The sequence below is a fragment of the Furipterus horrens genome, unplaced genomic scaffold (assembly GCF_987537825.1).
Source record: "Furipterus horrens unplaced genomic scaffold, mFurHor1.1.pri manual_scaffold_11, whole genome shotgun sequence".
Taxonomy (NCBI): domain Eukaryota; kingdom Metazoa; phylum Chordata; class Mammalia; order Chiroptera; family Furipteridae; genus Furipterus; species Furipterus horrens.
The window spans coordinates 92,369,794-92,395,264 of NW_028327181.1; the positions used below are offsets into that span (position 1 = coordinate 92,369,794).

The window sequence follows — 25,471 nt, forward strand, 5'->3', positions numbered from 1 at the left end:
TGAAAATGCCAAAAAGAGCTCGGTGGGTCGACTGATGACGTCTAGTTATTGTTCAGAGCTTGGGTAGAGCAGGATGTCAAGAAAACCACCTGGAGAAAATGCACCAAAACCTTCCAGGTTCGCGCTCGCTGTTTGAATAACTTTCTAGCTAATAGTTTCGAAATAAGGCGCGCGAACAGTGACAGCAGGCGTCGGGGATGAAACCTGTGAGAGGGAGGGGCAGGAGCGGTTGGAGAGTCCAGGAGCAACGTCTGCGACGCCTCCAGGGTCCCGGGAAACTGGCGCGACTAATTACAGGGAAACAGAAAGTCAGGCGCTCCGGCCGCGCGCCCGGCCCCACCGGAGATCACGGGACCACAGCGGCCGCGCGCACGCCGGCAAGAGCGTGCCTCGCCGGCACAGGGCGGGAGGCCGGGGAGCGGCGCTGCTTGCGTGCGCGTCCCCGGGGAGGCAGCGGGCGCGGGCGCGCGCCGGGGCCACCGCCCCTCTCGGGCCCGCCCTTCTTCCCTCCCTCCCCAGCTCGCCCGGCCCGCCCTGCCCGGCCCGCCCTGCGAGTCAGTTCGCTCGTTCCCTCCCTCCCCCCGGCGCGCTCCGGCCGCCGCAGCGCTCCCCGCCCTCGAGCCCCGGTGCCGAAGTCGTCCGCCGCCCGAGGAAGAGGTGGAGGGAGACAGAGGGGCCCGCCGAGGCGGCGGCGGCGGCGGCGGCGGCAAGATGGCGGACTTCCTGCCGTCGCGGTCCGTGCTGTCCGTGTGCTTCCCCGGCTGCGTGCTGACGAGCGGCGAGGCCGAGCAGCAGCGCAAGTCCAAGGAGATCGACAAATGCCTGTCCCGGGAGAAGACCTACGTGAAGCGGCTCGTGAAGATCCTGCTGCTGGGCGCGGGCGAGAGCGGCAAGTCCACCTTCCTGAAGCAGATGCGGATCATCCACGGGCAAGACTTCGACCAGCGCGCGCGCGAGGAGTTCCGCCCCACCATCTACAGCAACGTGATCAAAGGTGCCGGGCGGGGGTCGGAGCCGCGGGGCCGCGCGGGTCTGAGCCCAGGAAGGAGGCGGCCGGCGCGGGGCCGGGCACCGCCCTCGTTCGCTCGGTCCCTGGCGGGGGAACGGGCCCAGCGGGCGGGCGGGCGGGCGGGAAGGGGGCGCGCCCGGGGCACCGGTCCTGCTGCCCTCGTCCCCCAGGGGAGGGGATGCCCCCGGGGCTCCCCGCCTGCCTTCTAGCTGCCCCGGTGGGGGGCCCGGCCCCCCACCCCGCCCTCCGAGAGGGAAGCGAGGCCTGCCGGGGCGCGGGGTGACATCCCCCGTCTTCCCTTCGGATGAGGCAGGAAGACCCGTGAGCCAGCCCCGGACCCTGCACCCCGCTCTCCGGGCCCCGGCGCAGCCTCCCCAACCTCCCCGCCCCGGGTGGGTGACCCGGGTCACATGGGGTCGGTCTGCTCCCAGCTCCCTGCTTCCTTGGCCGCCTCCTGAGCAAGGGAGTTCTGGGACCGTCGCCGCAAGGAAACTGCCCGAGACTTGTCCAAGGGCAAAAGGTGACCGTCGCTGGGCCCTTCTGGACAAGGATATGAAACTTGAGGGTGTCGTGTTTGCTGTGCGGGTATCAGGGAGGTGTAGACCCGTTATAGTTGGTCTAAAAAATTAGCATCAGTGGTTTTTCGCCTCGGTGTCGCGGCTGGGCAGGATGTTTGCCTGTAATTACTATGCAACACGTTTCTCTCTGTGCCTTTTTTTTTTTTCTTCTTCTTCTTAACTGGAGGCAGGGGTGCCACCACTTGCTTCTATTACTTAAGTGAAACTGTGCATTGATATAAAAACTCTTTGGCCCAAAAGTGATGTGGAGCCGATACAGGTAGTCAGTGAATCAGTGTCCGCTTGGATCTTAAATTCTGCTATTTGACGTTATTTTTAAAAATCAGTTATATTTTGTCGTTAAGTGTAAAATACACTAGAATTGTAGTTCTGGGATTGCAGGGAATTAGAGAAGATGGTTATTATTTTGTCATTTGGGCTCTTAAGGAGCACTTAACTTTTTAGTGTCAGATGTGGTCTCCTTTGTAAAAAGACGTTTGAGCAAAAGGGAGAGACAGAGCCTGGCACGAAGATGCACCCAGATAGATGCTCCTTATTTCAGCTGGGTAGCGGTTGTGTAGGAGTTGGCGACACGTTCCGGGTCTTTCTCACAGTCGTGTTTCTTTAATTGGGATTTTTGGGGGTTCGGGAAGTACATAAGCAACCCCTTTGGGTCACTTTTCTCCCAGGACTGAAGACAGGAAAACTGTCTGGGGGTGGGGGGCGGGGTGCGTCTTGTGTGCAGGGGAACGGCGGGAGAGGAGCACTGGGCAGGAAGCTCCCGCGCCCCGGTGCCGCTGCAGTTCCGCTGTACAACACAGTGGTATTTAGCCCATTTTAATGTTTAGTACCAGAGTGATTAAGGTCTCCTTCAAGGCAGCAGGCTCTGCGTGGCAGTCCTTAATTCAGGGGACCTTTGTGTGGGGATGCGGCTGAACTTCAGGGATTATGTCAATGAATGGAGTCAGCATGTTCACTGATGCCGAGCCAGGTAAACACCGGGTTCTCAAATTTGCACAAGGCCCTAAATGGGACTGACTTTGAGCATTGATGGTGAGATGAAGTCAGTCGCTGACTGGACACCTACTTTTTTGAGTTGCCATGATCAGAAAATTGACAGCAAAAAGAAAAGTTTTTCAATGAACCAAACCAAATGAGTTCTTCTTGACAGTCATGTGACTAAGATGGCCCAGAGAAACAGTTTAGTGGTAGAGAAGAGTGGGTTTGACTAACCTCTCTGGGTTGAAGTCTGTTTTTCTATCTTTTGCATTTGGCCTTCCTTTGAGGGGAATTTAATGCCATCCTGTGACATACACTGATTTGAAGCTTTGGATGGGACAGGTTTTTTGAGTTTTGAATGTGTTCCTAAAGGACTTGGTGTTGGATGAAGCAGGATGCTTAGGAACCAGCCAGAAACCAGAGCGACTGTGTTTGGCACTTGGCATTTCATAAACGTCCTTTTGAGGCTCAGAAAGTCTTGGTTGCGGCCGTTTTCTCCTGAGCCTGGACATCAGACTCTGCGGCGTAATTTCTTTTTTTCTTCTTCCACTAGTTTTGGTTCTCTTGTGACAACCTTCTATCTCAGAAGTTATTTTATAAATTACAGCACGTTCAAATCCTTTAGAAAGAGCAGTTGTCTAATAGCATGTGCTTTTCAAGGTTCTAATTTTATGATTGTGAGTAACTTAGTTTTTTTTAACTCTGAGAAGTTACGGATCTCCTTTTTGATGTTGGTCTCCAGTTCTGGAGGAGATGGGCCTGGAGTAGTAAAGAAGTTTACGAAAATAATTCTGGGATAGAATCTATGAGAATATCGAATGACTCCTTTCACTTTTTTTTTTTTTTTTTTTTTTTTTTAAGGTATGAGGGTGTTGGTAGATGCTCGAGAGAAGCTTCATATTCCTTGGGGAGATAACTCAAACCAGCTCAACGGAGACAAGATGATGTCATTTGACACCCGTTCCCCCTTGGCGGCCCAGGGAATGGTGGAGACGCGAGTTTTTTTGCAGTATCTTCCTGCTATAAGAGCGCTGTGGGCAGACAGCGGCATCCAGAACGCCTATGACCGGCGTCGAGAATTCCAACTGGTAAGAGATTTGTTCTTTTAAAACATGGTTTTATTTTAATGACATTTATTATCTGAGTCTAACCCCACCCTTTTCACTGACTTCCACAGTGCAGTATATGTGCAGAATTTTAGCCTCAGAAGTTGGGGTTGCTGTATAGATGAGCAAGATAAAAATAGGGTAATCCCCATAGAGTTTGTGAAAATGTCACAGTTAATTGGTCATTTTTCTTTCTGATAGTAAGATCATAATGATTTTCGTAGGCACTTTTAATTTTGTCACCTTTTAAAAATTATACCTCAATTATAGCAGTAATATTCATCCTTCTTTTAAAAAAGTCAACCTTTTATTCTTGGTCTAAGAGTTCAATAACTGAACTAGGTTCAAATGTGCTATTTAGTCTTTAGAGGTGCTCATTTTATGACAGATTAATATAGCGAGAAATTAAAGTTCTTAGTAATGTTTAACACTCATGCTTTTTATGTATCTGCATTCTGTTTTTTTACGTGTGTTTTTTTAAGGCATCTAAGCACATTTTACAAAATATATATATATTTCTTTCCAAGCAAAAATTTTTCTGGACAAACTAAACGGATGCCCTAATCCCTCTGAGCTGTAACAACAGGCTGTGATAGACTTAGAGACGCAGAAATGCATTTCTCACCACAGTAGAGCCTGGGAAGGTGCTGGCAGGTGCAGTGTCTAGTGAGGGCCCACTTCCTGCTGTGTCCTCACTGGCTAAAATGGATCTTAAACAAAAAAAGTCTTATTTTTTTTGCACCTGTGTTTCACATGGGAAGCACCTAAATTTTATTTTACATTTATTTTTTTCTACTTTGTCTTAAACAAGGCTACCCATAAAAGTTTAGCTGTTACAAAGCATTGGAGAGAGGGTGGAAGAGAAAGGATGTGATGTAGGTTAAAGATACAAAGATAATAATTAAAATAGGTTTTTAAAAAATCAAGTGCTTTGTAATTTAATTGTGAATGCTTTGATTTTATTCTGGGTTTTATTTACCAAAGAAGGCAAAGGTCCCAGGAATGATAGCAATCTAGACTGTATACAGTTTGGAGGTAGTTCAGATCTGAAATGTTTTACTGTGCTGTGATCAAAATGGAGTGACAGTTACAAGTAAAACTGCTTAGGAAGTTGTTTGATGATGTCACCAATAGTAAACTGATCCACATTTATGGGTGTGGCTACAAAATGATGTACAGCAAGTAGTCTTTGCTATTACAGTTTGTACTCGGAACCGGTCTTAGCTCTTAAAAGTTCCAGAAGAGTGTTCATGATAACTGTATAAACTGATACTTAAATCTTTGTTTCTCTGAATGATGGCTCTCATTTGCGTCATACAACCGAGCACCTAATGATGTGCTGTCTTATATAGTTCTCTCTGGGATGTGTGTCTGTCAGGTAATTTGGCCATTAATGAAAGGCAGGGATTATCTCACATTCTTGTGAAAATTGAGTAGCTGGCAGCATTATATGTTGAAAATGATGAGTTTAACTTAACAAGTGACCTCCATCCAGTTCTCAGACTTGTGGTTCCTTTCTGTCCTATGGTCAGTATGTGCTCTGGGAGTCTTGGTGTCTTGGATAAGTTCCTCCACACAACCCCTCCTCGTCTCCCCTCACTCGTGTTAAGTGCTGCTTATTCTCCCTTCTTCTTAATTCATTTTCTCAACAAACTGCACTTTCCACTCTTAACCCTTCGAGTGCCAACGTTGCTGTGAGCGGCGCTGACAAATTTTCCCAAAAGTGCCAGAGACTTTTTTTTATGGCTATAAATGTAAATAAGAATGGAATAATTTGTATTTTATGTTTTGTTCTCTTTTTTTTTTGTACCTCAGGTTATATATTGATATAATTTTTCCTCATGTTGATCCAGATTTCGAATTACACATGGCACTCAAAGGGTTAAGTTTTTGTTTTTTTTAAAGATTTTATTTATTTACTTTTAGAGAGAGGGGAAGGGAGGGAGAAAGAGAGCAAAACATCAATGTGTGAGAGATACATTGATTGGTTGCCTCTGGGGATCTGGCCTGCCACCCAGGCATGTGCCCTGACTGGGATTCAAACCGACGACCTTTTTGGTTCGCAGGCCGGTGCTCAGTCCACTGAACCACACCAGCCAGGGTTCCACCTTAAGTTTTTTTAGGATGTTCATCTTTCCAAGTCAGGGAAGAAACATCATGTGTAACGGCACACAGTACATATTGACAGAATAAATAAACAACTATACTCTAAAGTTCTCTGTAGGGAAGTTCCGTAAGCCCATTTAATTGAACGTGGGCTTCATGACACTTCTTGAATTTAGACATTCACATCTTACAGTCTCATATCGAGACTATCTTGTCATCATTGCTGAGAAAGCATTCCTAAGTATTTGTCATTAAGAACAGATAGGTAAGACCACTCAGGATGAGGACTTGCATGTTCTTGACTTGAGCCAGCTGATGCGTCAGGCGCAAAGAAGACGTTGGGCATGGACGGACAAGTTCTAGAAATACTATTTTCCTGACAAAAAGTAGGGACACAAGAAAAGAGGAACAGGGCCAAGATCTCAGTTTAAACTCCTGGGGGACAGATTTTTTTTCCCTGTGTGTCCTCGGCGTTATTAATGGTACCTGGGGCCTGGCACTCAACTATTATGGTGAATTAATGATTCTCATACTTTTTGGTTACTCTGGTGCTTGGCATAGTGTCAGACACCGAGAAGGCACTTGACTCATTTAAAATTTTCCTCCAAGTCATATTCAGTTCCTTCTTTTGTTACATGCAGCCAGTCCCTGAGTCCTGTGGTGTCTCTTGCACTCATTCCCTCTTTTCCCCCACATTACTGTCCTTGCACCTCTTGCCTGGACTCCCAGTTAAACTTGGTCAGATTTGCATGGGTGTGCTCAGAAAGCTTTGCCCATTCTCTCCTGCCTTCAGAACAGAGTTCAGCCTCTTTCTGTGGGTCAGTACCCTCGCTAGCTTGTGTGTGATGCCAGCAATACATTGTATTTGACCATTGCACATACCCTGCAGCCCCTCAGTTCCCATATACCCTGACGTGCTGTTTCTACGTCCCTCTTTACAGAGTCCCTCCGTCAAGGTTTTCCATTACCTCGTCTGTTCATTAGGTCCCACCTTCACTTAGAGCAGTGGCGATCCAAGTTGTAATGTGACTAAACGTAGTCCATGGGTCCCTTGAGTCAGAGTCACTGGAATGATTGTTTAATACAAAACAAAAAAACAGATTCTGAGACTTCATCACAAAGAGGATCTGTTTCAGGGTTCTGGGGTGGATCTCAGTGATCTGTGTTTTAACACACAACCATAGGCAAATTTGGATGAATTGCCTGTGTGCTTTAGGGGCAGAGCTTTCCCCAGCCCTTGGCTGGAATGCCTCTGCCCTCGGTGGTAGCTTGTGTTCTAACCCCCTCTGACCACACTGTCTGAGTTACCTGCATTCGTATGGTTCTCCCACTAAAGCAGAAGCAGCTCCTTTGGTGTGCCTTGTCTGTCTTTTTCTCTCTCACTAGCGCTGGGCTTGGCATTTATTTCATTTCCTTAATTTTTAGACACTCTGAATTATAACGTTATTCTAGAAAAAAAAAGAAACATCCCACATTAAGTTCCTTCCAGGAAATATGAATATTTCTGTGTGCTAATTTGTTAATTCTCCAGGAGATGGGAAATCCTTGTATTACAGAACAATAATTTTTCTTTTTTGCCATGTTTGATAATGTATATTCTTGAATGTTGGATAGAAAAAGTAAACAGAAAATAGAAGGAGTTGGCAGGTAAAATTAACCATTTTTGTTTTCACAAACAATTGATTATTAAACTTAATGCAAATTGAAAGGCTAAAGAAACAAAGGGCCGGCTTTTTTGAAGCCTCTCTGGTTTTTTTTTTTTTTTTTTTTGCTTTAGATGAATACTTGCCCTGTTACGAGTCTCTGAGACAAGGGATAGGATAGTGATATCACAGCTTAGGTTTTTAGCAGTCCATTCATTTGTTTGTAAAAACTTTGGGTGCAGACATGAATGTTTTTTTCCCCCAAGTTCTCAAAGGCAAACATTTCCTTTTCTGGTTAGTTTCATTATGGGTAAGCTAAATAGCTTGCTGTAGAAAAATTATCTGTTATAGCTTAAGGTGCTGGTCTAGTTCTTAACTAGTACACTGAAGTAACAACTATATCCTGAGAAGTGGTCTCTTTTATTTTTATTATTTTTTAAATTGAATTTATTGGGGTGGCACTGGTTAACAAAATTATACAGGTTTGGGTGCACTGCTCTACAACAATTGTGTATTTATCGCCCCGAGTCAAGTCTTTGTCCATCACCCTTTAAGAAATGGCCCTTTTAGTCGTGGATTAAATGTGTGTAATGCTCAGCTTTGGCTGTACAGGCACTCTGACCTGCCGCTGCCCTAAGGAGACCCCTTCTTCAGAAACCCCTCTTCTGTGGCAATAGCTAGGGGATTTGGGGAATTAGATGATTTAGGAGATGGGAGTCCAGGGTTGGCTGGGAAATGATACAGCCAAAGGTATGTAGTAAAACTAACAAAATAATTAGGAATCACTGCCAGTTAAATCTTGTGGACTTTTAATATTATTCAGAAATACAAGCAAAATTTCTAGAACTGGTTATAGTATAGGACAAGGAAGTGTGAGACACTGGGAGGAATACTCTCATGCTTCCTAGCTTCTGCAATCACCTGAGCATTGTCAGCATTAATACAACTTCCTGTAATGACCAGTCCTTTGCAGTCCCTGAAGCTGAGCTGTTTTCTTTACGATGGTGCCTCCTTCAGTTACACTTAATTTTCCTTGTCAAGTAGTACAGTTTGTACTTGACATAGTTACGCTTCAAGCTGATGGGGTAGCTTATTCATAACGACAAAGCCTGCCCCAGTCTGTATGACAGAGTAACTACTTAATCTCATGCATCGGCTGCTGAAGAAGAGCTGAGCGCTAGGAACTGCAGGTTGGGGTAAATACTTGCCCCGCAGCATGGATTTGAAATACTGGAGTTAGAGGCATTCGTTTATTCTTTAACACTAATTTGGATTTTTTTTTTTTTATAAGTGAGACAATGACAGCATTCAGTTGTAAACTATTATGTTTCTGTTGGAGAAGGAGCAAGTTGCTTCATTTTCTCTATGAATAAAAGCAAAATAGGACTTTGGCTTCAAGTTGCTAAATACCTATTGTCTGATTCCAGGGTTAGGGTAAAATATTTCATCCTACATAAGATCAGGGTTAGAGGTTGTAGAGATTTTAAAATTTAGGTCTCTTAATAGGATTTCCTGTTGGTGAATTTGATCAGATGTCAAACTGGTTACCTTTTATCCAAACCTTGGATGCCCAGAGCTATAGTGCTGTTTACATTAAAACCAAAGAGATGTAGCATGTGCTTACCCAACTTTCTGAGATTGTTTGTGTACATATATATGTGCATACATAAATACGTGTTTTGATGTGTTATATTGACATGTTCATGTTTATATCTTCTATTTTGGGATGGGAGAGTAGAATCTTGACTAGCTGTGGGATATGTGGGCTCTCTGTGCTGAAGGGGGACTGTAAAACACTGTGCTTGTTTCTGTATTACCTTTTTTTGCTAAACAAAGCTAGTGATACCATAATTTATGAAGCAAGGACATGATTTTGTTAGGCAAACTGGACATAGGGTGTGGACCTAACCCAGGAGAGAGGTTTGTGAGCTCACTTTTAAGGAAATGCTTTCCTTAATAGTGAGGGACTCTCTGGTTTGAATATTCCCTGTTGACCTCTCACAAATAAGCAACAGTCCAACCAAGTTGAGGTATCTAGACATAACAGCCTAAAACAGGTGCTGATTTCTTTCTCCAGAAAATTAATTCAAGTGCTGATAATTATATCACTTTCTAATACCTTATGTTTTATGAGAATGCCTTTGTGCTCTTCAAAGTTCTGTCACATGTGTTCTCATATAATCCTTAAAAAAAAAAAGAACTTGAGAAATAGAATATGTGCTATTGTCCGCATTTCACAGAAGAAAAAATTTAGATGCAGAGAGGTTCCTTGATGCTTTGGATCACAGAGAAGACACTGGAACCCAGACCAACTCCTGGCCCGTAGCCCTAGCCGCCAAACTATTCTGCAAGCACTCAAATATTATATCCATGGAATGTTCTTTTATTCTGAGCCTCTTCTGACCAACACCCATACACTCAAATATTATTGCCCCCCCATAAGTTCTAGCACACTGTTATTTTAAATATATACAAGTTTTCTTAAGACTATATGGCATTGCACTGATATTCACAGTTCTTTTTATATTCTGAATTTTCATAATACCCTGTGCCATTCCTTTTTTACTGATTATAGTTATGATTTAAATAAACTTGAATGACATTTAATAGCAAATTTATTATCTTAGAGTGGCATAGTTCATCCTAGCCACCATTCCTCATGGTAAAGGCTATTTGCATCCCCACCCCTTGAAAACTAAATGTACTGCTAGTGGTCTTCAACGGATGTCCCACCAGTGAACGTGGCTTTTGTTTATTTATTTATTTATTTTTGAGCATGGTTTATGATGTACCCTGAAATATAAAAATTTAATGGCAACCAGTTATCTGACAGGCAGCCATATATTTTTCTAGGAAAGTGTCATTTGGAAATTGTCACACATCTGGTATATATTTGCTCTTGGTTTGAAGATGGAGATATCAGAATACTTTTACTGTTGTTTTTTATGAGCTCTTTTGTAGTGTTTCTCATATAATTGTCAGTTTTCATACTAACTTTGAACATTCCAGATTGCAGTCTGTTGAAAATTTTTGTTACAGTTAGAAACTACCTGAATTTTGAAGTGCACATTTCTGAAAATTAATGGTGATTTTTATTTCCTTGTTTGAAACTACTTCATTTTTTTTCTAGCTACATGATAAATTCACTTTGTCTCAATGGTGGATATATACATTTTTTGCAAGATGCCTTTTTTCAAGAGAATTTGTTACACCCACATTAGTAGCCCATTATTAGAATGGGCTGATATAGATCAAGGAAATTGTTTTGTTCTGAGAACTGGACTAAAGTTACCATCTACTGCACTGATAGTACTTGTCTTAGTCTTTCCAATTTAATGTCTCTTCTTTTGGCAAAAGGAATAAAAAACTTTTAAATCAGTGTAGTGGGTGTGCTTTTTCATCCCCGGCTACTCTACATTAGATGCAAAATACTTGAGTAGGATTACTTTGCTGGATTTATTTTGGTTTTGGTCTCAGTCATGAGACCTGTGTACTCAGGTTTTGCTACATGAACCTTTACTTTGTATCCTCCAAACAAGTAAGAAAATATCCATGTTCAGATTTATTGATTTTTTTTTTTTTTTTTGCATATTGTAGAACATTTAGAAATGATTTTAATGTGATGACCTTAAGAGGTGATATGGTCTTCCACCTATGCCATGAGATAAAGTGGAACCTGGTGGCCAGCCAGAAATTTTGTCCTGGTTGTGCCGCTCACAGTGTTAGCTTGAGCGAGTCCCTCAGTGTCTCTGAATCTGTTTCTGCAACTAAAAAATGGGGACGATCCAAGTACTGTTATTAATCGTTGTAGGGATTACATGAGATAATCCATGTAAAAGTCTTTGGCACAGTGCCTGACACGTATTAACCATATTACTAACATTAGCCATGCGCACATAGACTATATGTAGCTTTTAGAAAATAAAGCACTGTAAGCTTTGATTTGATTGACTTTTTGACCATAGTTATCTGTGATAAAGGTAGCACATCTGAGCGAGATTTGAGGTTTTCATTGCTACCCTGGTTCTTGGCTGAATTAGCGAAGCCCCTACCTTCCTGCTAGAGGTGTGGTAGGGTACCTTTGGCCAAGGTGCAGGTGCTCTGCTGTTCTGTCCCTCTCCCACTGCTTCCTCTGCGGGGACCCTCCACCTGCACCCGCCAGACGCTCCCATTCTGCCACTTCCTGTGCCTGGGATGGGCAGAGGCTTTGTTAGTGCTCGGGTCGAAGAGGGTATTTTGATTTCTTTTTCCAAGGTAAAAAAAAAAAAATTCATATATTTATAAAATACAAAATGATTTTTTTAAGACTTCATGTTACTTTTTATGAGATTTTAGAACTTCTGACCATTTCGTATAAAAATCAACTAAAACATTAAGAGAATTCCTACTTTCTTTCATGGAGCAAAATAAACAAATTTCAAATTTGTTCTCTTAAAAAATATTATTGACTTTGGCATTTAAAAACAATGTCAGCTAATAAAACTTATTTACCGCCCCGCCCCACCCCCCTAAATAGTTTTAAAGTGTCTTTGGGTTCTTTGAGCAGCTACATATAGCATGTTAATAGGACATTTCTCTTCTAACCCCTCTAAAAAGGTTAAAGAAAACACTGGAATAATGACTAATTGGGGTGAGAAACTTTCGCTCTTCTTTTCAGTATCCTGGTTGCTGTTTTCATATTCCCTGGGCAGTGTTCTTTGAAATAATTTTTCTGTCAAATAGGATGAACTGTCTCAGTAGAAGATGTACTGAGACAGTACTCAGAATTTGTCATATCATCACATGGTTTTCATTTAGGCTTCATGATATAAAGTGTGGTTGTATCCATTTATTGATATTAAGTAAAAGAAAAACTGATAAGAGCTGCTAGCAGTGAGCAGCTGTGCTAGGTTTTCCAAGTTGCTAGAGAGTCACAAGTTATTGTCTGGCCAACTTTGCTGCACGAGGCCTATAAGTGAGAAGATACATGTGACAAATTGATTTTCAAATGTAAGATCTTTAAAGTCATTTTTATTGGTTTTTTAAAACCTAATAAATAATGGAATGATGTATATTCAGAAACTTGTGAGTACTATTGTAGTTGAAGTAATTAAAAAAGAGGAATGTGGTTTAGCCTATTGTGTTAAAATGTTGCAGTGCAAATGAATTGCTATTTTTAACTTCCTAACCTGCCACATTTGCCGTGAAACCATCTATTAGCTACAGCTTCAGAAGTGATAGGGACTTAACATTGTTACCGTGGAGATTATACACATTTCAGTTCTGGACTAGGGCAAGGAGAATCATATTTGCTTGATTTTTTTCTTGATCTTTTAAATTATGATCAAACGTTGCAATGACTTTTGAGATTGGTGTTACAATTTAGTAAGAAACTAAGTGAATCACCGGTTATTTAGAATTGGCCTTAATGTAAGATACCTTTCTTTTGAAAAAGAAGGCTCTTTATCAAAAAAACAAACGTTCATTCTGTAGAAATGCGTTTTTTTGATAGGACTTTATATGTCCTCTGATAGTTTTCTATGTACTTATTATATTTTATACTGTATGTAGGTGTTAAGGTTTTAGAGTATGACTTTGAGCCTGCATTTCCATTATGGTCATCTGAATTCTGTTCTTCCCATGCGAAAAGTGAAGAGCAAATGTGAAAGGTAGTGGGGACAGGAAGGCCTTGGGGAGCAAATTTCAGGGGGTCAGTTATTCTGTAACAAGTCTGGTAGCACTCAAGTGGCAGCTTTTAGCAGCCATTCAGTAACATGTTATTGGACGTCTGTTAATGAGCGGGTGCTTTGTTGCAGGCTGGGTATCTGCTAGTGACCAAATGAAAGTAATCTCTGTTCCCATTGACCTGAGATGCTAGTTGGAGGAGCTTAGATTACATAGGTGAACAAATAATCGCGGCTGTGATAAATGCTCTAAAGGAAAAAAGGAACCAGTGACATGTAAGGCCCCATCGGTGAGAAAGGGTCAGCCAGACGAGGAGAGAGGAGTTGAGTTCCCTGGGCGCAGGCCCCGCGGTGGGGAAAGCTGGCTGGGGTGCGGAAGCCGGGGAGAGGTGAGAGCAGGCGGGCAGGCAGCGTTCGTTGAGGGCCTTTCTGCTGTTCTGGGTGCCGGGCAGCCGCGGGGGCGGGGGGACGGCGGTGCGCGCGCGGTGTGCTCGGTGGGGCCCACCGCTGGGACTGTGACCCACTGGGTGTGAAGTGAGGGCGGGAGACACTGGTCAGAGCCGCTCGGGTTCCTGGTTTTAACAACCAGGGGCATGGTGCTGTTGCTGAAACGAAAAGACTCTGCAAGAAGAGAATTGGCGAGGCGCGGTTCCGACTCTGATTTGGCCACATCGGGTTGAGGGCTCCGTGAGACGTGAGGGTGGCGTCCAGTAGACGTTTGGTACCTGGGTCTGGAGTCCAGCTTAGAGCTTTGGGCTGGAGGTGGAAACTTAGGAGTTGCTCGTATTCAGACGATATTTAAAATCTATAAATGCATACGGTTACTCGGAGAAAGGGTGTAAAAAGAGATTAGGACTCAGGATAGAGTCTTGAGGAACCTCTAACCTTTTAAAAGTATTCAGAGGTGATGCTAACAGAAATGGCCCGAAAGGTAGGAGCAATTCAGGAACCGTGTTTTAGGGAAGAGAAACGTGCCGCTGAGAGGTCTTGGAGGGTAAAGACTGACATGACCATTGATTTTTGGCAACAAGGAGGTTATTGCTGCCGGTGGCAAGCGACCTGGTGAGGAAGACGTCAGGGTGGAAGAGCCTGAGAGGGAGGAGAGGTGCGGAAGTAGAAGAGGTCCACTTGAAATCAAGCTGACCGCCCTCGTTTCTCTGCAGTACTTCCAGCCACCTGGCTTAGTAGGCTGCGTTTTTTCAAGCCTTTTTAAAGTTCAAGCCCATGTCAGATAGTCTCTGCCAAACATGCTTTCCTGTGTCCCTTAGTAGCACAATTAACCGAATAGTGACTTGGAAAAGGAACGGATACACCAGGAGAAATTTTGAGCTATTTCCCACCTTCCTCAGGTTGCACTGCTTTGCTGCTTGACATGGTTGCTTGCTTGGCGGGTCGGGAAGGGAAGGGGAGGGGAGGGGAGGTGAGTAAAGCTTGCGTAGGCTGTGCAGAGGGGCTGCTGCTGGGGTGACGGGCTGAATGCTCAGCTGGGAATAAAGTGATCTGGGGTTTCCTCTCGCCTGCTGTGTGATCCTAGGCACAGAATTGCTTTATTAATAAGTGTTAATGTTACTTAATGTTGATTATTGTGTAATGTTTGAGCCGTGGGGATTTCAAGATTTGTTGAAGCACACCAGAGAAGAACTTTGCGCCGGGTGTGCATTCCCAAGGCTGGGTGTTAGGAAGTGTTCTTATAGGTCCCTCCATGTCGTTATCAGGGAAACTGAAACTATATTTGGGAAGCGTGACCTTTGGAAAACTTATTATTATTTTTTTAACAGCTGAGCTCACTTTTTTGAGAATCAAAATAAAATTTACTACTGAATGGTTCTAGTTCTGGTACAACTAAATGTTCCTTTGTGTGCTGTTAAGATTGTATTTGATTGACTCTTTTCAAAAAATTATTTTAATTTTGAGGAATTTATTAAAACTCTTAAGCTTTGTATTATGTGAAAACTGAAAAGTGGGAAAATTGTTTTGTTTTTTGAGGGAATTACCTCTTGGCTCCAGAATCCAAATAGCTTCTTTAAAGTTTAAATTTTAAAACATATATGTCCATTGTAGAAAATCATCCAGTTAGCCACTTATACCACCACCTGAAGACATTTTTGTTGATATTTGGTGTACTTCCATCTGGTATTTCAGCTTCTCTATACTTTCTGTACAAATTTGTATCCTGTTCGTTTAGTGTTGCAACATTAGCTTTTCCTGGAGGAGGTGATTTACTCAGAAAATTGGTAAGGCATTCTTCTAGGAAATGGATGTGGTTTTTTGACTTAAACAGAAAATTCTTTCTTGTATGTATTTTTTAATGAACAGAAAGTGGTGGTACTAAATGGTAACATGGAATGAATATAGGGGAACTCTTACCATGTTGTTACCTGATTGAGCAGTGTTATACATCATGTTATACATCATCTCTGTAATATTAAACTCCTTCCTTACATTTACAATTTGTATTTCATTTTTAAGGGAAGAAGTTTGTTTGTTTTTTCCCAATCCTCACCTGAGGACATTTCTTCACTGCTTCTAGATAGAGAGAAAGGGAAAGAGAGAAACATCGATGAGAGAGATGAACATTGATTGGTTGCCTCCCATACGGATCATATGCGCCAGGACCAGGGATTGAACCTGCAATCTAGGCATGTGCCCTGACTGGGAATCGAACCCTCGAACCCTCAACCTTTTAGTTACGTGACGATACTTCAACCAACTGAGCCACACCAGCCAGGGCAAAGGAGGAAGATTTTTGAAAGAAACGCTGACCTCTACTCTGAAGCCTGTGTTATTTTAAAGAAAGGGCTCTAATTCTTATACAGACTTTTGAGACTAATTGATACTTTCTTAAGATAGCAAAATGAAATAGTTTATAAGTATTACATACACATGCATAAATATAAGACACATGTATCCAAAAAAGTGCTTATTAGACATATGGCTAAGTTTTTTTTCTCCTGTCCCTAGGAGGAAGCTTTTTAATAAAATAAGTTTATTTTTATGACTTTTGTCGTAGGAGAATTACTAACCTGCATTGTATATTTTGTTCTATGTGTAAATTGGAATTTGGTGGAACCACAGAAATACTCTTCAGAAAACTAAGATCTCGCTTTAAGTTATTTTGGTGATAAGTCTAATTGAAAAACTTGATATGAAAAGGAATTTATTAATTTGTGAACAGTGGCAAGGAAAGGGTAGTTTATAAAATAAAGTGATAACTTAGTTCTTTCCCAAAATCTCTTATTTCTAATTTTGTGCACTAGTTTATTTTTATAGCTTGTATGCAAGGAAGTTAAAATTAATTGTCTAAATTAGACAGGTGTTCTTTTGGACATTGGATTTAAGATATTATAAACTACCGTAGGGTAATCTGGATAGCTTATTTAATTTGAAAAATGGTTTCAAATATTGGGGTGTTTATGTTATAACTCATTTGGGCTCTTTTCAGGTGACGTACGTAGAAAATGTTAGCAAGAAATTTGAACTGCATTCAGTGGGAGTCGGCATAATTTTGACTTATCTATAAGGCAGAGGAAAATAGCTTCTCTTTCTCTGAGTATAAGTAAATACTGTCTCACTCCCTGTGGACCAAACAAAAAGGCATGAGTGGCAGTGCCCTAAGTATGCTTTAATGATAAAGATGACAACATTACCCTTATTAAAAGCACCAGCTGTGCGTCACATCAATACTTTACAATGCTTTTTCCAAATAAAAATGAATAGAGAATGTCATTAAAGAAAAAGTAGGTCATCTCACAGATAAGGAACAATAAAATAAAATAGGCCCTTTGTGGAGAACAGGCGATGTGGGAAGGGCGGTAGGTGAAAGGAGAAGTGAAACTGCTCTACGGCCAGCGGGGGGCGGGGTGTGACGCCTGCCCTGGGTGTAACGCAGGCCTCTTTGTTATATTTTATTCTGAAATTAATATTAAGGGGAGAAAAAAGACACAGAACCCATTACAGAGGTGGGTATTTTAAATATTTTAAATATTTGAAAGATGGTTTCAAGATCTTTTTACTTTAGAGTCATTTTCAAAGCTATGAACAAATTCTTTAAATATGATTAGGCCTGGCTTTATGTTTACTGTCTTTAAGGAATTAAATATAATTTTATAATCTTAGGTTTCAAGTAATGTGAACAGAGCAGTATCGAGAAAGGACAGATAGGATGGGAAATTGATTCTAATTTACCTTCGTTACTAGCCACTTCCATAGATTGAAATAAAGAGTCTTGATTCTTTAACCAGCTTTAACCCCAGACTTTTTTCTTTTGTACCTTATTTCTACTTAGCATTTGATTCTTGCTGTAAAACTTAGATAAGTAAATGCTAGATGGAAAAGCTTATATTACACAAAGTATGCATAAAATATTGCCCAAAATGATCCTTATTAAGATATGGCTTCACAAAGGTATTTGCAGGGCTTGAATTACTAGTGTATGCAGATATGAATTATTGACTTTTGAAGAACTTATAGATTACTTTTAAAGGCAAATTAATAAGTTTCCGGGTGAATAGATTTCTCTAAACATGCTGAATGAAGCCTGCTTAATGAATATTTAGAAAACATTTTGACCTGGCTTAGTTTGGGGATTATAAGACTGATGAAAATTAAAGGCATTCTACAGATAGATAAAAACCTTATGGCAATACAGTTCAACAGTTGTAATTAATTTAAGGGTAAACAAATTTTAGTTTTCTGTCCCATCTCTTGATTTTTTTTCTTCCTGAAATATTTCAAACTTGTAAATAGGACTTAATATGCATGCAAAGTATGTAAGCCACTTCAAACTATTGGCCTTAGCCATTTTAGAAAACGTACCTGTATTTAGTAGTTTGCTAGTACTTCAGGAAATGTTTTACCGTTAAATTATTAAAATACGTCTCCCTTTTCCAACTACATTTCTGTTTAAGGCCAGATTTCCATCACATACTTCCACTGAGACACCCTGAAGCAGCAGTTCAGGTGCAGAAGCAGATGAGTGTCTCGCTGTCTGTTATTAATCTATACTAAACTATGTTCACAGGTCATTGGTTTACTATGGCTATTTCTAAATGATTTAATAAACTATTTGTTAAAATTCCTCAGTTTTACTTTCTAATATGGTAAATAGCAATAGCTAGAACCCACATAAACAAAGTCTCTTTGGGATCCTGAACATGTGAAAGGGATCCTGAGACCAAAAATGGTGAGAACTGCTCCTGTAAGGTCTTGTGACTGAAAGTGTGGTCCCAGAAATCACCTGAAGTGCAGAAACTGCTCCCTCCTCCCGCAGTCAGAACCTACGGTTTGGAAAGATCTCCCCGTGAGTCTCCCACACAGTAAGGAATGGCTGCCTTCGGGAACTTGTGCAGGAGAGCAGAACTCCCACAGGAAAGGGAAAATGTAGGAAGAGAGCACTGGGACACTCCAGGACCCAGAGCCCTCATTCCCGAAATGGTTTCCTCTTATGTATCCTCTGTTCCTGTATTCCCTTTTAGAAATGTATCTCATACAGTTTGGGTGTTTGACATGACCCGGTGGTCCAGCTGAAATCAGGGCTCAGAGAGAGTTGGCTGGTTGCTCAGGAAAAGAACTACTGGAGATGGGAAGCCTGCAGCATTATTCAGAATTTTTGTTAGCAAGCTGTATCTCCAGGCACGTGCCTGTTATTGGAAGATTTTTTATGTGGTAGTCTCACCTCATCTCGGGTTTGCTCTTGTCTGAAGAGAACCACCATTGCTATAAACTTCAGGTAGAAAAATGTAGACAAAAAGAACCCTACTTAAATTTTCATTGGTATCAAAAGCATACACGTAATCCTGTCCAAGTGGATCGTTACTTGGGGGTATCACTTATTAAAGCATTTGTGAAATTAACCAGGCTGTGGCCCTCTGTGGCAGAGGCGGACATTTTGTACATTTTCAGTAGGGTTAGCTGTTCAGTCTGAAGCAAACTATGTTTGGATTAAGTGAACAACCAGACAGCTTAATATAAACTGTTGTAACAAAGTCTTCCATTTCTAAGCCCTAATAACTGTTTGTTTTCTTCTTGCTTTTAGGGTGAATCTGTAAAATATTTCCTGGATAACTTGGATAAACTTGGAGAACCAGTAAGTTTTTTTAACTGAGTGTTTAGTGCCATTTGAAAGCAGTAGTCAGAATATTGATGTTAGGAAATTTAGAAAAATTATATATCAAGCTGTTTACCGCTTTCTGTTTCCTAGTGGCAGTATTCTGACTATTCCTGCATCATTTTTTTCTCCCTCTACCATCCAGATCTCTGCCACTTCGTTAAGGAATGCCCTATCCACTGCTGAATGAAAGTAAAACTGTTTAGAGACAGGCGTTTATGTTTGAAAATGAGATTGCACATTCTGTGTTCTACTTCACTGTCTGGGTCTTTTGTAAGCAGAAACAGAAAGAACACAGTGGGTTAATTGATTTAAAAAACTTTCAGAAAACGGTATTTTGAGGTTGGGGACCTCTTTGTGTTGAGCCACAATGTAGGAGGGCTAGGTTCTGAAGGCCCGATGAAGGGGTGCCATGCTGTAGAAGAAGAGGGTGCCCCTGAAGAGGGAGTTTGTGATTCTCCTGCCCTGTATCCCCCAGAGTCAGCATCTATCCACCGGCCCTGGCCCCCTGGGCTGCTGCGGGCAGAGTTTCTGAACTCATGCAGAAAACGCCATTGGAAGAAAGGGTTCTTCTGCCTGGAAAATGTTTGGAAGCCGTTGCCCTAGAGTTGTTTGTTAGCTGTTAAATTTAGTGTAGTTTCATTTGCTGCCTCTTAAAGCAAATATCTGTTATAATTAATATGATCTCATGGGTTCTTTTGAGATATTTAACTTTATAACTGAAGAAAAGCACAAAATGAATCCTATTACGAGTAGGAAAGTAACATGCTAATGGATCTAGGACACGTGAAAAAGTACCCTTTTTTGCTCTAGCAGGGTAAGTTTTGTATTTTCCCTTATTTTGTGTCTGTTTTGCCAGTTACACTTGTCTGCCCTTAAAACCAATGTTTTTCTCCTGCCTGTTTCTTACGCACAGAATTTGGGATCTCTGTATTATCTGTTTGTAACTCAGTGCATGCACATCAGTGAAACTTTTATTAAGACTTACTATTTCATTGTCATTTTTTCATCGGGTTAGATTCTAAGCCTTTAAAAAAAGTTAAGGGAAGCCTTAGTAGATAAACTGAATTTACCCTTTCATATAGGCCTTTTGAGTATACCATTTAAAGTAGGTCCTCTCCTCTTGTTTTCAGTATCGACCCCTGCTTTTTTCAAACTTCCTTGCTTTTATTAGAGTTGGTTTGTTTATTTACAGGTTTACTAGTCTTTCACCCACCTCTTCTGTAAGGGCAAGGACCTCATCTGATTGTGAAGAGTTGAGTTCTTGATGCCCGGGGACAGTGCCTGGTGCATACTAGGCAGGTAGCAAATGGCTTTTGAATGAATGGCTGTAGACCAGTCCCAGTGAATTTTGTACTAGCTGCTTAGTGTCTTATGTTGAGGACAATTCTGAGGCCACGTATAGAATAAAAAGGAAGAAGTGCTGTAACCAGTTGATAGCTATAGAGGAGGGAAGAACAAACCTGGGTGTACTACCCCTTAGCCGCCCATTCTGTGTGTATTGGACAATTCACAGGATCACATTTGCTTCTGCATCTCCGGCTAAAGTACCAGGCTCATTGAAGTCCTATTGTATGCCAGGCCCCATGACCCTCTGGCATGTAGAGGAGCATATGGGGCAAGGACATTGTTTCTGCAGCAAGACCACCTGGGTTCCTGGTTCTGTGTGACCTTAGGCATTTCTAAACCTGTTTTTTTTTTTTTTTTTTTTTATCCATATCATAGGCATAGTAACAGAACCAGCCTCATAGAGTTATGGGACAATTGCATGAAATAAACCACATGTCCTGGTCTGCTCAAGCTGTCATAACAAAATACCACATACTGGGTGGCTTAAAAACAGACATTTATTTCTCACAGTTCTGCAGTCTAGAAGGCCAAGACCAAGGAGTGCTGTCTAGCATGGTCGATTTTTTTGATGAAAACTCTCCTTCTGGCCTGGAGGCTATGGGGTCTTCTCATTCTGACATAGCTTTTCCTCGGTGCATACACCTGGAGAGGGGAGGAGAGAGAATTTCTCATTCTTCTTACTAGAAGGGCCTTGCCCACATGACCTCATTTAACCTCAGTTACTTTCAGAAAGCCTTGTCCCCAGGTGGACTCACGTTATCTGTTAGGGCTTCAACATACGAGTTTGAGAGGGGTGGACACAGTTCAGTCCATAGCGCCTGGTGCTGCATGCAGAATAGTGTGTAGTACGTGCTCGATGTTAGCTGCTTTGTTCTTTGATCCCGTGTATAAGAAACTCATTCTAGTCAGAGACTAGAGAGGGGTTTCCGCGAGAGGACTTGGAGCTACCCGACAGAGTAACTGAGGGTTGGGTTGGATTTAGATATGGGGAGAAGAGGCAGGAGACGGCTAGATGTGTCTGACAAAGGGGGTGTGAAGTTTGGACTCTAACTCACACAAGCAGATCTCTAGAAGGCGGGGCCTCAGGCTTGCACCCCTTGCTCATCGCACCTGCCCTGCAGCACAGGTCATCGGGCAGGTGATGGGGTCAGCACGTGGAGATTGGTGAGGCCTCAGTGTTAGGCTCCGTGGTGAGCCTGGCCGATGCAGAACGGAGTCTGCTAGTTCCAGAGAACAAGGCACAAGAAGGGTCACAAGAGCCGGTGAGCAGAGTCTGGATCTGAGGGAGCAAGGAGCCGCACCCTAAGTTCGGAAGTCATGATGCAGGAGGGTCAGTCTGGGAGGGGCTCAGAGATGGAATTAAGGTGCAAGCCATTCACGGCAGAGAAACTAGTGAAGAGGTGGTGATCTGTGCCTGAGATGAAAGGAGTGGGACAGTGGGAATGAGGAAAGGGAAGATGTAAGAAAGATACGGAGAAAGACTGAACGTAAGACAGAAGAGGAGAGAGAAGAACCAAGGCGCTAGAGCGGCTTAAAGAACGCTGACGCCATCGGTGGGGCAGGGAGTAGGAAGGAAGGCATTCTGGCTGGACTTAGAGGCGTTGGTAAGGAAGAAAATGGGTTCTCTTACTGAATACATCACATTTGTGAATAGACTGTCAAGTGCAAATGAATGATGAGCGTTTAAATATGAGACTGGAGAGACTGGAGCAGAAGTTTACCTGCCCAGCACAGCCTTCTCGCTTTCCCTCTCCCTCTCTCCAGCGGTGGCTATGGTGGTGGCGGACACGGTAGCAACCGCTAGGCTAGCAACACGTAACATGTGCCAGCACGCATGGAACTCATCTAGTACAGCACCCCCATGAATGGTGCTGTATTTTACAGATGAGGAAATTGAGACAGGTTAAGTGACTGGCCAAGGCCACACAGCTAGTATTGAAGAGCTGACTTTAGAAGTCACAGTCCTACTCACTGTTACTGCCAGATCATTTCAAACTTGATTCCATTGTCCTGTGTTTTATGCTTTGTGCAAATTAGCCTTCAGCTTCCTAACTAGAGTGTTGGCTCTAATTAAGGCAATGATAAATAACTTTACTTTTATGGAATAAGAAAAATATTTAAAGAACAGCTCATTCACTAGCGTATTTCTCAGGCAGCTGGCACACATGCACTGTGCATTGGTACCGCCTTTCTAGAAAGCAGTTGGGCATTAAGTGTGCAGGGTGGTCACAATGTTTATAACCTTTGATCTTATAAGCTTATTCCTGGTTATTTAGTCTCAGGACTAGTCTTCACTAGTAGAAGAATGTTTATGTAAATTTTGTCACATTAATCCATTTGAGGTAAAGTAGGTAGGTATGTGAACACAAGCTAGAAGAAAACATGGAAATGCCAACACATTTATTAGAGCCTCAGAGTTAGTTACTAAATGTCTGTGGATCACAGATAACAGAGAACTGCCTACTTTTTAGCTTAACTACACCACACCATTTCTAAGAGATAAGTATTCTCATCGTAATGACATTTCAAAATCATATTACACTATTTGGAAAGGCATAAAATGCAGCATTGCAAATAACGTAGTCAGCATTGTTTTAAAATCTTTCCTTGATTTAAAAAAATATTTTGACCTTGATAATGAGATTAAAAGCTTTTCTCTTCAGTGTCACTGAAAAGCTGTGTCAAAGTTCTGGAAAAACACTAGCCTGAGAAGAGAAAGAACCAGTTAGACTGCATGACGAGGTGCACTGTCAGGGTAGCCAGTGACCCGTGAGACCAGCGGCTTCTGTCTGTTCGGGGTCTAGTAGCTGACTGAGCCTGTTCACAGAGAGGGGCTCATCCGATCTCTGCATAAACTGTCCCTCAGAGGCAGGCAGGCCAGCCACGGTCCCCGTCATTTCGCAGGCAGAAGTGCTGACAGTAAATGACCGTGTGTGGCAATAGATGAGGTCGCTGGAAGGCAGCTGCACTGTACCCTGGAGACAAGCCTAGGGCGTGGCAGTTAATGAATGAGTTACAATAGAGAAGGTGTTCCCACGCATGTAGCGTGGCAGCGGTGATAACACGGAGTGGCCGGTACAGAAGTTTGCAGTCATAAAGGTGGCCAAAGACTGTTTAGAATGGGCTAGAGAGAGGCAGAACCTTGAACTGAGCAGTGATTCCCGTGACTTGGCATTTCAGACCCACAGGTGGGTACGTGAGCACTGAGGCCACTTTGGCCGAAGCTGAGAGCGGTCACGGTGAGGAGTAAACCGGAGGGACACGCACGGCCGCGGGCTGGGGTGTGAGGGCAGCTGGTAGGTGAGGCCTCCCTCTGAGCGGTACTGCAGCATGAAGAAATAGCAGGTGCTGCCCATTTTTAGTGCATTTTGGGCCAGTCTTTGTGCACTGCCATGTTAATAATTTTGATATTTTATAATGGGAATAATAATAGTATTGGTGCTTTAACCTTAACGTTTAAAAGGGTAACTTTGTTTGCATATCCATTCACTAGAGCCCTTAGTAGTACAGTGAAAATTCCAATTACTTCTGGCTTAGAGTGTGGAACCATTTCTTTTCTTTTGCAGGATTACATTCCATCACAACAAGACATTCTGCTTGCCAGAAGACCCACCAAAGGCATTCACGAGTACGACTTTGAAATTAAAAATGTTCCCTTTAAAATGGTCGATGTAGGTGGTCAAAGGTCAGAAAGAAAACGTTGGTTTGAATGCTTCGACAGTGTAACATCAATACTCTTCCTTGTTTCCTCAAGTGAATTTGACCAGGTGCTCATGGAAGACCGACTGACCAATCGCCTTACAGAATCTCTGAACATTTTTGAAACAATTGTCAATAACCGGGTTTTCAGCAATGTCTCCATAATTCTCTTCTTGAACAAGACAGATTTGCTTGAGGAGAAAGTGCAAATTGTGAGCATCAAAGACTATTTCTTAGAATTTGAAGGGGATCCCCACTGCTTAAGAGACGTCCAAAAGTTCCTGGTGGAGTGTTTCCGTAGCAAACGCCGGGACCAGCAGCAGAAGCCCCTGTACCACCACTTCACCACGGCTATCAACACGGAGAACATCCGCCTGGTCTTCCGTGACGTGAAGGATACCATCCTGCATGACAACCTCAAGCAGCTCATGCTCCAGTGATGTACAGAAGACTCGCCGCTGTAGTACCTGTTTGTCTTCTTGACTGTTTTCTGTTTGTTTTGTTTTTTATTAATAGTTTACACCAGGAATTAGAAAAATCTTGATTCTCTGTTTAAGTTCTTGGAAATCTTAGTCCTTGTTCTGTGGACTTCGGTTGTGGCTGAGAGCTGCTGAATAAAATACCGCCAGTATCTGCTGAAGTTCAGGCTTTGATCTGTTTCGCTGTGGCTTCCTTTGGAGTGGAGTTGTAATTTCCTGCCAAACCTCAGATGAGGTATATTTCAGGCTTTAAAATCTTCCACTTTCAAACTGAATTCCGTAGTGCCAAGTATAGAAGGTGTCCTTAAATATAAGGTTGGTGCAAAAATAATGTCCGATTTTGAGGTCTATTTTAAAAATGAAAAAGCCCATGATTATGAAAATATTTATTCGTTAACATAACCTCCTTTGCCTTCTAGAACCACATTCCATCTGTCAACTAGCTTATAAATGCCACGCTTGTAAAATTCTTTAGGTTTGAAGCAAAATATGAATACAACTCATTTTCATCCTCTTCTCTTGATGTCAACCTAAGACCATCCAAATGGTTCTCTAGTTCCTGAAACAAGTGATAATCAGGAGGAGCAAGGTCAGGAGAATACGGAGGATGAAGCAATATTTCCCAACCAAGCTCTTTGAAGAAAGTTTTGGTGAGTTGAGCTGTGTGAGGACGAGCATTACTGTGATGGAAGATGACACCCTTTCTGTTGACTAAGGAGGGTCGCTTTTGGTTCAAAGCTGCTTTCAGACAACG

The 25,471-nt window shown here is 42.4% G+C and overlaps 1 protein-coding gene across 2 annotated transcripts; it reads left to right on the forward strand.

The window, feature by feature from the left end:
- Window positions 1-563: 563 nt before the first annotated feature.
- On the forward strand, window positions 564-24,889 carry GNA13 (G protein subunit alpha 13). Of its 2 annotated transcripts, none has more exons than XM_090291311.1 (4): window positions 564-994; window positions 3,427-3,653; window positions 19,118-19,168; window positions 24,106-24,889. In XM_090291311.1, exons 1-4 carry the CDS (start codon window positions 712-714, stop codon window positions 24,676-24,678), a joined length of 1,134 nt encoding a protein of 377 aa, XP_090147437.1. In that variant the 5' UTR covers window positions 564-711; the 3' UTR covers window positions 24,679-24,889. The 2 variants fall into 2 exon arrangements, with proteins under 2 accessions (XP_090147437.1, XP_090147438.1); XM_090291312.1 differs by lacking the exon at window positions 564-994 and adding an exon at window positions 1,508-1,529.
- The last annotated feature ends 582 nt before the right edge of the window (window positions 24,890-25,471 follow it).

What these genes read in the sequence shown, in the direction of transcription:
- GNA13 (XM_090291311.1), top strand. Translation starts at nt 712, where the DNA reads ATGGCGGACTTCCTGCCGTCGCGGTCCGTGCTGTCCGTGTGCTTCCCC. An exon ending in GGCGTCGAGAATTCCAACTG is followed by an intron (nt 3,654 to 19,117) that starts GTAAGAGATTTG and finishes TCTTGCTTTTAG; the next exon opens with GGTGAATCTGTAAAATATTT. An exon ending in TGGATAAACTTGGAGAACCA is followed by an intron (nt 19,169 to 24,105) that starts GTAAGTTTTTTT and finishes TTTCTTTTGCAG; the next exon opens with GATTACATTCCATCACAACA.